This window comes from Carassius carassius, chromosome 40 (genome assembly GCF_963082965.1).
Source record: "Carassius carassius chromosome 40, fCarCar2.1, whole genome shotgun sequence".
Classification (NCBI taxonomy): Eukaryota; Metazoa; Chordata; class Actinopteri; order Cypriniformes; family Cyprinidae; genus Carassius; species Carassius carassius.
In genome coordinates, this window is record NC_081794.1 from 9,141,722 (window position 1) to 9,155,685 (window position 13,964).

General features: G+C 35.4%; 1 protein-coding gene across 2 annotated transcripts; it reads left to right on the forward strand.

The window, feature by feature from the left end:
* The first annotated feature begins 247 nt into the window (after positions 1-247).
* Positions 248-8,420, forward strand: LOC132122079 (interferon regulatory factor 8-like). 2 transcript variants are annotated; one of them, XM_059531961.1, is made up of 11 exons: positions 248-507; positions 1,882-1,945; positions 2,678-2,734; positions 3,146-3,268; positions 3,756-3,936; positions 4,657-4,802; positions 5,032-5,116; positions 5,250-5,300; positions 5,390-5,794; positions 7,335-7,447; positions 7,837-8,420. In XM_059531961.1, the coding sequence occupies exons 3-11, from the start codon at positions 2,678-2,680 to the stop codon at positions 7,972-7,974; spliced, it is 1,299 nt and encodes a 432-aa protein (XP_059387944.1). In that variant the 5' UTR covers positions 248-507; positions 1,882-1,945; the 3' UTR covers positions 7,975-8,420. The 2 variants fall into 2 exon arrangements, with proteins under 2 accessions (XP_059387944.1, XP_059387945.1); XM_059531962.1 differs by lacking the exons at positions 248-507; positions 1,882-1,945 and adding an exon at positions 1,955-1,958 and having other exon boundaries at positions 2,676-2,734.
* The last annotated feature ends 5,544 nt before the right edge of the window (positions 8,421-13,964 follow it).

A 13,964-nucleotide genomic window follows, 5' to 3' on the forward strand; every position in this document is an offset into this window, starting at 1 on the left:
GATATAGAAAATTCATAAATAGACCAACTGCACTTTTAATTATTTATTGTTGTCTTCTTCTGTTACGTCATGAAGTTTTAAAATTGGGTCTTTTTTCTTCTTATTATTTTTTTTTTCAGGATAAAAAAGCAAACACATTGTGATTCTGGAGTTTGAGGAAAAGAGAGGAAGATAGCGACGATGACTTGCAAGAGCGACTTGCAAGAGAGTGTGAGCGAGAGCTGTCTCATGTCTTGCGTCATCAAGTCTTATTTTAGAAACGCAGCCATTGCATTCCAAAGTAACAATGAAACTATAGTTTTTATGCCTTACAGTCGATACTGGCTACATTGCACTTTGCTTAGACACACACATTTACAATGTTCTTTAAGCACTTCCCGTCGGGGTAATACCTGTCACCATTTTGAAGTGCGTTCCACTTTGTCAAGTGTATGAGGGAGATTTATATGGAGAGACCATTGACCCCTTTATTTTGACCAAGGGAGCGAGTCTACTTATAAAACTCAGGTAGGTCCATATACGACAGAACAACATAGTTGTGATGTGACAGAAGGTTGCACATCCTAACTATGCAGCCTTGAAATGAGACACAGCTACAGTGTTTTTGCCATCTTCAACAGCCTGAGAAGAGACTCTTTTGGTTCCAAAAGTGTGATGAAAACTAACAACTGTATACCCATCCCACACACAAACAAGTTGTGTTCAAAACCAAGAGAACAAAGAACACATAGCTTGGTAAACCACAATAGATGAGGGCCAAAGACTATAAACACATGGTAAGGTGCCACAGAAACAAGACTTGACACCAAACAAAGGAGACAGTTTGAATTACAGTATTTGAATAAACACTTTATTTATTTTATTGTTTGCATGTTTTTGCAAGATTAAGTTCAAAGACAACTTTGTACCAAAAAGTGAACTTAACCTGACAACAACTTCAAAAACCTCCCTTTGGGCACATACTCATTTGTAAAACTGGTATAAAAAAAAAAGTAAACTAAGTTTTTTATACAAAAGAAACTTGTAAAAATGTAGAAAAGTTTCCTGTAAGGGGTAAGTTTAGGTGTAGGGCAATAGAATATACACTTTGTATAGTATAAAAACCACTACTCCTACCCATTTAGATGTGTGTGTGTGTGTGTGTGTGTGTGTGCACGCGCGCGCAGTATGATGACACTATTATTGTAAAAATGTAAACAAAAAAAATATCAAAACTGTATCAACAAGTATACAAATAGTGTTTCAGTCCAGACTTTTTTATTTTAGTTTTAACTTTTATTTTTACTTATTTTTTCTACTACATACTGTGGGCAATGCATCACATTTCGCAAGAGTATGAACACATTTCCACAGTTTATCAGGGTATATTTGGCTTCTGAAGGCTTAAGGGAGCTCCGTATATCACGTGATTTCTGGGAAGCAGCTCTTTTGATGAAATGGTTGAAACTGGCAGAAGGGAAATTGGCTCGAGGTAGGTAGCAAAGTGGGAGGGGTTTATCGTTCTGTTTATCATTACTTGTATTTACGATGGCTCAGTTTAAGATGTCACATAACACATACTCATGTTGTAGTAAATAATAAACATTATCAGTTGAAAGTGGAGTAGTTAACGCAGTGGGCTGTAAGAAACGTCAGGCGGTACTTAAGACTTTTCTCTCTTTTTTTCATAAAATTATTTTACTGTAAAAGTTGCCAATGTTTGTATAGAATTAATTGGATTTGTGCTTATATATTGACATATTTCTTAAATAATTTAATAACAAAAAATATGCTATATTTTCCAAATATAATTCGCGCTGTGATCCGCCGAGCGCCCCCTCCAGATGTGACGGGTATTTATATATTGAACAGCTTCGGTCGCTCCACTTGCTTTGCTTTCAGGATTTTATTGTGAACGGACTTGTGTTCTCCACAGCGGCTGACAGTGCACAGGATCGAAACTAAGGTAATCGAAACTACAAACAAACTACATTAGGATTTTCACAAAATTTAATCCAGATCTATTTAAACACACATCTATTATGCTACATTGGTTTGAAGAGAAGGATTTTAGAAAAAAAACGCAGAAATTATTAAATTCCTTGTTTTTTACTGTTTGATTTTCACTCTACGAGTTTTTAGTACGTTAACTTAAATAACTGACGATTGTTTGAAGTAGATCATTAATTGTAAGATTTACAAAACGTACTGTGACGGTTCTTTGGTATAACGTTAGATATACGATGGTAGTAAATTATTTCCAAATCACTTCCTATAATACACGGAGGGCGCAGCCTGTTTAGGGCACTGCCAAGGGGCACAGGGAGGCGATTTCTGTCGTGGGTGATTACCACAATAAATGAAAATATTTAAGAATCTTCTAGAGTCAAAATCATATTTAATAATCTGTGCGTAATTACAATTGAGAATTGTTTTTGTTAAGGGCTTGCTTACATCGTACTATACTGACCCAGTTGTTCCTGTAAGGCTAAAAATCTTGGAACCACATAAAAAATAAATATCACAAATATCAACAAAATATCAATATTAGAGTATGTATTCATTTGAAATTAAAATACATAAAAAACATGGTACTTTTTATTAGTGAATTTGTAACAATTACTCACTTCCATGAACTGTCAATGTATGACAGGCTACGCCTGACTTTAATCAGCAGCTGAAAATCTATGTTTTTCAGATGGCATCTGGAAGAATTCGTTCCACACGTCGCCTGCGTTCCTGGATAGTGGAACAGGTGTGTGTGTGTGTGTGTGTGTGTGTGTGTGTGCAGTGTGTTGAGAATTTCAGAGGATCTGAATTTAGGCCCAAAGACTTACTTAATCTGAAGGAGGTAGATAGATTATGCTCTCTCAGTGTTGGATATAGGCATCCTTTACGGATTAATGTTGTACTAGATGCACTCCCCGTCCAAATTTTTTCTAAACCCTTAAGTTGAATCCATGAAGTCTGAACATTTCATGATTGGATGAGTGAGCTGACGCTTTTCTTGTAAAACACTCATGTTTTGAGAAATTCACTTTTTCTGCTGCAGTTTGATCTCTTTCAAATATTTTATCTTATAACAATCTCTAGTGCTTCCTGGTATGCTTTTGTGTGTTGCTGATGACTTTTGGTTTGTTTCTCTATTGTGTGTTTTGGGATGTAGGTGAACAGTGGGAAGTATCTTGGCCTAGTGTGGGACAACCCTGAGAAAACCATGTTTCGTATCCCATGGAAACATGCAGGAAAACAAGATTTCCGTACTGAGGAGGATGCAGCTATATTCAAGGTCCAAATGTGTCAATATCTTCCTCTCTGTGTCCTTGTTTCTTACTTTTTTTACACAGTGAACAACTACCCAAGTGTGAGTGGTACCTAATGCAGTGGTTCCCAACCCTGGTCCTGGAGGCACCCCGACACTGCACACTCTGCATGTCTGATTTCTCTGACATGACAGTTTCAGGTCTTGGAGTCTCTTCTAATGAGCTGATGACCTGAATCAGATGTGTTTGATTAAGGAGACATGCAAAACGTGCAGTGTTGGGGTGCCTCAAGGACCAGTGTTGGGAACCACTGACCTAGTGCACAACAATTACTGCATTCCTTTGCAAACTCAAGCTATGATCTGTAGACTTCTATTGTTGATAAATAATTTACACATTTATGATCAAAAATAAATAAAAAATTAAGTATAATCTGTAATTTACTTATTTTAAACATGCAAGCCATTTGAAAATTGTTGATTCCAATTTCCAATGAATTTTTTTTCATTTAAGGCTTGGGCAGAGTTTAAAGGGAAGCTTTTGGAGAATGGAAATTCAGACCCTGCATCCTGGAAAACTCGCCTTCGCTGTGCCCTCAACAAAAGTCCAGAGTTTTGTGAGGTCACTGAAAGGTCACAGCTGGACATCTCAGAACCCTACAAGGTGTATCGCCTCGTACCACTAGAAGAACAAGGTAACCAAGCAGGGATGTGAAAAATATATGGATATTAGCAAGGTTGCCAACTTTCAGAAATTGTTACACAAGCAGAGTCTTATCTTAAATCTTCGATCTTTAAGCATTTGTACTTTGCATAGAAAAAACCCCCCTCATACTGGGTTTTCCCCTTCAGAGTGTGCACAAAATTAAAATTATAAAAGCAATCATTTAAAAAATACAGGAAACAGTTTATTAGACTGTTTTTTAAGATGGAACCTCATAGCTCGAAGAAAAGGTAATGTAAAACAATAAGAGTAAAACTGATCTTTTTGGATTATCAGAACCCTTAAAAAAACTGTCCGATTCAGTCCATGTCATCAACACCTAGCCTGGCAACCCTGATATAGTCAATACAACATGACTATTAACCAACTAACTATAGATGTGTAAAATGCCTGACTAATTGACTAGTCAAAAATAGTGAGGTTGGCTAACTAGTTTGTAAGGTGTCTTTCTGGAATCTGTTGTTTGTTCTTTTCATTCTGTAAGTCGCTGCCTAAAGAAGTAATACTAACTGTTTTATTGACTTATTGATTGAATGCAGAAATAGTATTATAAAACATTAATTTAACAAACACACCTGATTATGAAAATTATGAAAACAGCTTTTTATTACCAGCTAAATGTCTGTAATAACTGCAATGAATATGTAAAATAATTACTTTTTGCAATTAGTAAATTTTTCTCTCCCAATAGGAGTGGTGAAAGTGAAAAAAGAGAATGGAGGAAAGCCAGTGAGGAGCAGGAGAAGGAAACACAGTGAATCCGAGCCAGATGAGGAGCAGATTGCATGCCAGAAAATAATCAAAGAGGAGGTTATTGTGCCCCAGTCCATCAACATGGTAAAAAAATCTAGGACATTATAACTAATCATTGAGGAGCTATGCTGTTCATACTGTAATTAAATTGCAGTTTGCCGCATGCATGTAAATAGTGAAAGCCTGTGTTTCAAAAACCTTATGTAAACACTGAGTCACGAACATGCATTAAGAGACATTTGCATTCCACAGCTTGGTTTTGCAGTGTAAAGTACTGTATGAGTCTACATTTAACTGGGCACTATTTTTACAGAGTGCACATGAAATCATCCCACACACAGGAAGAGAAATCACACTCCAAGCAGAGGTGGAGACAAACTCCTTGAAGACTGACAACAGTAATGATCTAATTCTATTTCTGAATTTTTCACTGATGTGCAACTTGCATGGCTCTTTTTAATGCTTTTTAATGTTTAATGCTGATAATGCAGTGTGGGTGAATGATTTATTATCATTATTCTCTTTCTTGAGACACTGAAGATATCCAAGTAAACTTCACCATTGAAGCAGTCGAGAAGAGAGGTGATTAAAAATAACATTTATTGATTCGAAAAAAACTCCAAACTCTTGCCAAACGGTTTCTTAAACCTCTAGTGTTATTGTTCTTTCAGTGCTGCATTCTTTCCACATAACCGTGCACTACATTGGGCAGGAGGTCCTGCGGCGAGAAATAATGGCTAACGATGTTCGGATCGCTTACCTGCCTCCTTCACCTGTCCCTCCATCTCCACTGTCTCTAAACGGCACTGGCTTCCATCGAATCCCACTCCCAGACCCCCCATTAGACATGAGCTCCAACCCCAGCCTTGCCCCACGTTTGACAGCTCTTAACAAATTGCTGCCCTTCATGGAGAGTGGAATAGTCCTGACCTCCACAGGAGGAGGCATCTATGCCAAGCGCTTCTGTCAGGGGCGGGTGTTCTGGAAAGGACCACATAACACCACCACAGGACCCTGTAAAATGGAGAGAGCAAGTGAGCCCACCCAGCTGTTCAGCAAGGATATATTCAAACGGGGTAAGTGTTTCACAAGCATAGTTTTTGCACTGAATAAATAAAACGCTCCTTAATAGTTCTTTGGCTTAAATGTTCATTTAAAAATGGATTAGTAACAAAATACCAGAAATATCTTGAAACTTGTTGAATCCGTATGATTTGAGGTAATAAGACAGGATGGTAAATCCTTAATGAAGGATTTAGCTGTGCTATAATTGGGGGCACAAATGTAATTATAGGTCCTAAATAGTGGTTGACCAATATATCTGAATTTTTTCTTTAATTATCATCGACTGATGCTTTTTATTTTTGGCTCTTGTGCCAGAAGTGAGACTTTTATTTTGACAATGCTGAGAATGCACCCATTCTCCATCTTCATCACTTTACTGTCTCTGTTTAACAGTTAATTGCCTAATAAATTATGACACAGAACTGTTAAACAAAGAACTGTATATAAAAAGTATAATGGAATTTGCTATTATACTTCTATTATTTTTAATAATAGAATGGCAAACGTTATAATACTTCATTATCTAGATTCAGCATTCAGCAAAAGTGCAGTTCTATCATTTAAACAAACCTTTGAATATCTAATAAACATTTAATTGCACGAACCTTGCAAACGTCTGCAAAAGCAGCTGCGAGATGCTCTGAAATGTACATTTGTAGATTGTATGTATGTGTGTACCCTGTGTGTAACGTTCAGTCCATGTAAATTGGATGCTGTGCACTATTGCACTATTGATTACAGCGATAAATTCCTTTTTAATCATATTTTTAACAATATCTATGTGTTTAAAAGTACTATAGTACGATTACAGAATCAAGAAGTTTTTTTTAAATTTTACATGTTTAATTTTTTATTAAGTTCAAATTATGTTTTATATAATACATTTTAATTATTTATTTTTAATTTAGTAAATCTAATGTAAAATTTGTGAAAATGTGTTTTCAGAAACTATGGATATATATATTTAACGCAGTACAAATGTCATAATCATCGGGAAGAAGGAGGCGGGAACCGGCAGACAATCAAAATGACTTTAATGATAAAATAAAGACAAAACAGCGCAGCAGCCCCTCGCGGACGACTGCCGTGCACAAACAAAACCAAACCACAAAATAAATCCAGGCCTGGTCCTCTCTCGTCCCTCACTGTCGTCGCTCTTGTTTTATATCCTTCCATCTCCTCCGTGGGACTCTAGACCGGTGGCTCGAGCAGGTGTCACTCATTTCTCAATCACTCCACCGGCCTCGCTCCGTTCCCACGGCTCTCGGCCCCGCCCCACTCGCCACAATATTTTTTTTTCTACATTATAGTGTAATATCATATGTATTTGGCTTAATGTCATATCAGTCAAATCTCGAACATCAAAAACCTGTATCAATCAGCCACTAATCCTAAATGTAATGAAGAGTTTGGGTTCACAACGAAATTTATTTAAATAATTTTTTTCATAGATTTAAACCAGTTTGTTTTGGTAAAATTATGTTTGCATCAATGTGTGGAAATTGTTCCTAAATTGTTGCATTATGGTGTTTATAATTCTGTTCCTTTCAGAGTTGGACGCTTTCCGCAGCGGAGGAAAACAACCTCAAAGTGAGATCACGCTGTGTTTTGGAGAAGAGCTGGATGATGGAGATAACATCAATGATAAACACATCATCATTAAGGTACAGACCTGATGACAATGCAGCAATTAATTTAGTATATGGATCAAATACTATGCTACATTTGTGCGATAAGTGGATACAACACTTGCTACTTTAGCAGTTGTGAAATGTTAATCAAACCATTTTTCATCCTTATGTCATTTCAAACACAAAAGATGTTTTGCATAATGTCAAAAGTTCAAAATTTAAAATACAGGTGAAGTTGGAACAACAAAAGAGTTTTTGTTATCCTATTCACACTAGTACATGAGAAAACTTGCCACCTTGACACTTGGATCTTGCATATTTCAGAACTTTGAGATACGACAGATAAAAAACAGTGACATTTCCACGAGAAACACATTATTGTTTTTGGGTGAACTTTTCTTATCCATTTTTTTTTTCTCCAGATTTCTATCCCCTGGGTTGAGTCGCAGATAGAAGAGGTCAAGACCCTCAGAGACTCTATTGCAATTCTCAAAAGTCTGGCCAGCCAGTCTCCTACAGGCGAAGTGACGCTAAACATTGTTGAAGTATTGCAACAGTAACAAACCTCTAAGATAACACTTACTGCATTCTTAATGTTAAGGATCAAAATAAAGAAAAACAACTATATATGGCATGACTTGAGATAACTTGTATAAGCACTTTCTTGTAGGTAGTGGAAATATAGTAATTATTAGATGCTTCAAATGCTTAAAATATGTAGCCATATAGTAGTTAAATCCATATTTATAAGTAATATAAAATGTCTTTAGTCAATATAGCTTTGTTTGTTTCACAGCAAAATATTTTGTCATTTTTACAACTATGCATTTATCATCTGCCGTTGTGGAGTGAGAGTAAAGATGTTCAAAATCATTAAATGCATTAATAACGATGTACATGGTTAACTGCAAGTGGATTGTTAAATCACGCTGTACATTTTCATCCAACGCTAATGTTTCACTGAATTTATCACTTGTTTTATAAATAAATGTATCAAAGACAATAATTACTTGCCTTGTTCTCTGTTGTTGGCCGTCTCAGTCGAAATGAGAGACACCAGGAATGTCACTTTTCTTGGATTTTATCCACAGGAAAAAATAGTTTGTGGCTACTTGTTTAAGAATTTTGTCACCAGTAGTCATGCAAACACAATTAACATGCAGGTGTATCAGTGTAACATGGCAGGATGGTCACAATCATTTGCATCTGTGCAGGCTCACAGAAACTCATCTGTGTGACAGTAGATGGCGCTATAGAGACCTGCAATGGTGAGATATTTTGAAGGCCGAAAGCTGGAAAGGAGAATTTTAGCACTTCCAGCTTCTTAGTTCTGAAGTCAGTGGATGTTTTGGAATGTTTCATTTTTATTTTTTTTTTGGGCTACATGGCTGGAATAAGATCTTTGGTTGACTCAAGTTTTAATATATGGCATAAAACAGGGGCGAGGCTACATAAGTATGGAGGTAAATCAGTAGCTAAACTCGAGAGGTTGAAGATCTGAATGTGAGAACTTGTCATATTAATATTTGTATTTGTAAGTTAAAATTTACACTCACAGCTCTGATGTGAAAAGCTGAATCTTTCAATTTGCACACACAGACAATGATCAAAACACCCGTGTTTTGAATTGGAAGTTGTAGATTAATAGTTACAAATGTGTAGAATGACATTCACACAAAGAAAATGACATACACACATGTTTACTACATATTTACTTTTGCACTTTACTTCAGTTTCGCTCTGAAAAAAACTCTGAAAAAAAAAATTCTGTTGCAAAACTCACTTGTGCACTTGTATATGCAGATGTGAGAGAGCAGAGCTGGGGGCAGGGCTTTGGTGCAAATGAAGACATTTTATTGGTCGATGCCCGACCAATGAACAACGCCAACTGTTTTCTCTGAATATCCTTAGCTTTGACAGGATTTTAAGACACTGCATTAATTTTGCCATTCAGGTATTATCTAGTAGACAAATAATGCAACATATTTTATATGTATATCCCACTGCATATTGCAGAGTAAACTCGCTGTACCAGAACATGCTTTGATCTCACCGCCACGCGGTCACGTGGTTCATGGAGCTATCAATAGTACTAAACTAAACGTTTAGTCAATATGTTTGAAATGTATTAAATGGGACAGACAGTAGTTTCATTATATTTGCAGCAATTTCTAGTAAATTGTGACACATAAAGTGCATTGATTATGCATGGATAATGCATGGATAACTACTAACTACGTTGACTAATGACTCTGCGTTACAATAGCATTTTAAACTGGAAAATGGAACAGCATTATGTTCTCATACTCCTCCTTGGCAGTTAAATGTAACTAAACAATTAAGTGTAACTTTTAACCAATAAAATAACTGTACTACATGTTAACTCAGTCCTGTTTAGTTAATTTGAAGAGATCATGGTACTAAATAATATGCGCAATAATTATGATCCATGAATGACCATTTGAAATATAAGATTTTCTAATATGGTTATTATTTATACTACAATAACTGTAGTATTTAGTTTTAAATTCCAGTGCAAAGAGGCACGCTTTAAATTAGAGGCATTTGGTGGACAGAAAGATAATATTCATATGCAATTCCATTGCTTAAACACTAGATGGCCTTGTTGATGGTTAATAAATACATGTATTTAGCTCTACTAGCTGCTCAAAACAGTAGGCTATTTCTGGTCATAAGTGCTTATTTTTTAGGTTTTGCTGTTTAATGTACATTTAGACATTATTAAACACTCGATTTTTATTTTTATTTTTTTTTTAAATAATAATAATGTTGCATTTAAAAAGATGCATTACTGACAAGCAAATTAGGAATTTAACCCAATGAAGATGTTAAAATTATTTTTACAAAACATAAAAATAATAAAAACAGCATTATATTGCAACTCTGGTACAGTGATATGCAGTGGGATATACATATAAAATATGTTGCATTATTTGTCTACTAGATAATACCTGAATGGCAAAATTAATGCAGTGTCTTAAAATCCTGTCAAAGCTAAGGATATTCAGTGAAAACAGTTGGCGTTGTTCATTGGTCGGGCATCGACCAATAAAATGTCTTCATTCGCACCAAAGCCCCGCCCCCAGCTCTGCTCTCTCACATCTGCATATACAAGTGCACAAGTGAGTTTTGCAACAGAATACCGCAAAAAGAGTAGCAAAAGTCAGAGCGCTAGGATTTGAACTTGTACTTCCAGATCTGAGAGGTTGTAAGTGCCGACTTGACGTTGTGCAGCGAAACTGAAGTAAAGTGCAAAAGTAAATATGTAGTAAACATGTGTGTATGTCATTTTCTTTGTGTGAATGTCATTCTACACATTTGTGACTATTAATCTACAACTTCCAATTCAAAACACGGGTGTTTTGATCATTGTCTGTGTGTGCAAATTGAAAGATTCAGCTTTTCACATCAGAGCTGTGAGTGTAAATTTTAACTTACAAATACAAATATTAATATGACAAGTTCTCACATTCAGATCTTCAGCCTCTCGAGTTTTGCTACTGATTTACCTTTATACATAAGGGCCAGGGTGGCACTGGCCCACTCAAACTGACGGCTGGCCCACCCAATCACAACAGACAAAAAAAAAAAAAAGAAATGTGGGAAAGCCGAAAAAAATTCATGCATATGTGACATACTGAACACTTAAACATGTACATGAAGTTTCATTAAAAAATAACTACTGTAGAGCGAAAACCTTTTCATATAATTGCCTTACTGCAACAGCCAATCAATAAGCTTATTAGTACTGTTTAGGCAATCGCGTATTGTTGGGGGGTGGGAAGATGAGTTTACGTCTGCTAGTGAAGTAAACTTTTAACACGCATGACACAAGACGAGCATGTCGAAACAGACATCTTTAATTAAATATATATAAAAAAACAAGAACATAACCTGAAACATCAACATCAACCCGGGCTAATCGTCGAGAAAAGCAACATACCAGCTGATTTATCCACACTTGATGAACCACCTGCTCTGGCCTATTTATGGAGTAATATTGCATTTACGCCAGTTTTCGCGAAAAATAAACGGCAAGTCTAGTCTTTTTGCTGCTAAGTGGTACACAAAGTTTTGACGTGTCCCCCACACTTTTAATATCATGGAAATTCGTCCCCCGCACCTTTTCAGAAGGCGATATGAACATCACGGAGAGCTAAGCTCTCCTGCAATATACTCGAAGCTGGAACGCGCTCTCGCGCTGAAAGTCATAACAGGAAACTCCTAATATGGACAACAGCGTCCAGCTATCGCTGTATGAAAACAGTTGTTTTCACAGAAAAACAGACACTTTTGGAAACACGAAGACATTTAACATAAGACTGCAACAATATATGGTTTTTCAACTCATCTCCAGCAGGTGATAAAGTATATGAACAATGCAGTGCTAATTGACATAGCATTTATTACAGTATAGAAACTATTATAACTTATGTGAAAAAAGTGTTTGTAGTATATACAAAATTATTATTAATATTATTTGCTATTGTCCAGTAGATATAGATTTCTAAGCCAATTATCAATGCGCATATCCACTACCTGTCAAGTCTCTTCTGTTCACCAAGCCTGTATTTATTTGATCAAAAGTACAGCAAAACAGTAAAATTGTGAAATATTTTTACTAGACTATTTAAAAAAACCTGTTTTCTATTTGAATATATTTCAAAATGTAAATTAATGTAAGCTGATTTTTTTTAGCATCATTACTCCAGTCACACGATCCTTCAGAAATAATTCTGATATTCTGATTTGCTACTCAAAAAAATAAAATAATAATAATGATAATGTTGAAAACAGCTGGGTAGATTTTTTTTCAGGTTTCTTTGATGAATAGAAAGTTCAGAAGAACAGCATTTATCTGAAATATAATAATTTTGTAAAATGATGTCTTTATCATCACTTTTGATCAATTTAAAGAATCCTTCCTAAATAAAAGTATTCATTTCTATAATTTATTTTCCAAAAAATATAAATTATGCTGACTCTAAGATTTTGAATGATACACTGTATAATGTTGCAAAGTCTTTTTATTTCACATAAATGCTGATCTTTGGATCCTTCTATTCATCAAAGAACAATGTAAAAAAATGTACTCAAACTGTTTCAAATATTGGTAATCAGCATATTAGAATGATTTGATTTCTGAAGGATGTGACACAGAAAACTGGAGTAATGATGCTGAAAATTCACCTCTGATCACAGGAAAATTTTTAAAATATATTCGAATAGAAAAGTTATTTTAAATAGTAAAAATATTTCACAATATTAACTTTTTTTTTAGATGTACTTTGGATCAAATAAATGCAGGCTTGGTGAGCAGATGAGACTTCTATAAAAACATAAAAAATCTTACTCTTCAAAAACTGTTGACTGGTAGGCTATATAGATTACAGAAATGTTATATTGTAATGTTTTATACATATATGTAATTTCTGTCCCCCTCACGTTTGAAAAGATGGTTACGCCCCTGAATGTAAGCAACATCTGATCGCTCTCAAAGTATAATGCTGTCAGAAATTTGGCCGTGGCACAGTAAGTTAGTGAACCAGGTTATTCCAGTTTAAAATGAACACAATTACTGAACACTGATGTCTTGCTACAGTGGTCATATAGCAGTACACTATCTATATTTGTCTTCCTTGTAGCTGCTCGTTATAAATGTATTTTATTGTATATTCATGAATTTGTTGGCTAACAATAAATCACATTTAACTTATCTGAACTGTATAGTGATTTTATCCTATATTGTAAAATTTGTGTAATTTGAGAGTAGTCATTCAGGTCCACCCTATTCCACCAAGGTCCACTCAGTTTAAAATTTCTGACCTCGCCACTGGCATAAAATATATGAATAACCCAGTTATGAAATAATCCTTCCATGTTTCATGCAAAAAGGCAATTGATGACAACTGGTTAAATGGGACTAGATGTAGTTGGGACATTGAACGGCATCATCCCAAATGGAAAAAATATGAATCTACTCATATATAATACAGTGTTCCTGTAGCTCAAGTGGTAGAGCATTACATTAGCAGCACAAGGTTGTCAGTTCCATTGCCAGGGAACACATATACGATAAAAACTTTTAGCCTGAATGCACTGTAAGTCGCTTTGGATAAAAGCATCTGCTAAATACATACATTTAATTTACTCACTAGTCCACTTTTACTGCCGCCTTATGGCACTTATAATTGTGCACTTGCAAACTTTTTTTTTTTTTTTTTTTAATAAAGACTGAAAGAATTGTCAGAGGTTTAGTGATGGTGACACTGAAAATTTTTTCCTAGGCCCTTGATCTAATCTTCACCAGATTTCCTGCATAGCAGCTAATGACAATACTGGCAACAAGTTATCAAAAAATTTTTGATTTGTCAAAGCGATGTAAATTGACTTGAAGCTCCCGACTTCAAAGTACAAACTTGACATACATAAGACCACAGGACAACACTTCAAGTTGCATCAGAACTGCACCTACAGGGCCTTATAATAATGTCATAATGTTTGTGATTTAATGCCCCCTCTGGAGGGT

Coding starts and splice junctions, on each gene's coding strand:
- LOC132122079 (XM_059531961.1), top strand. CDS start 2,678: ATGGCATCTGGAAGAATTCGTTCCACACGTCGCCTGCGTTCCTGGATA. Junction 4,803..5,031: donor TGCCCCAGTCCATCAACATG/GTAAAAAAATCT, acceptor CTATTTTTACAG/AGTGCACATGAAATCATCCC. Junction 5,301..5,389: donor TGAAGCAGTCGAGAAGAGAG/GTGATTAAAAAT, acceptor TTGTTCTTTCAG/TGCTGCATTCTTTCCACATA.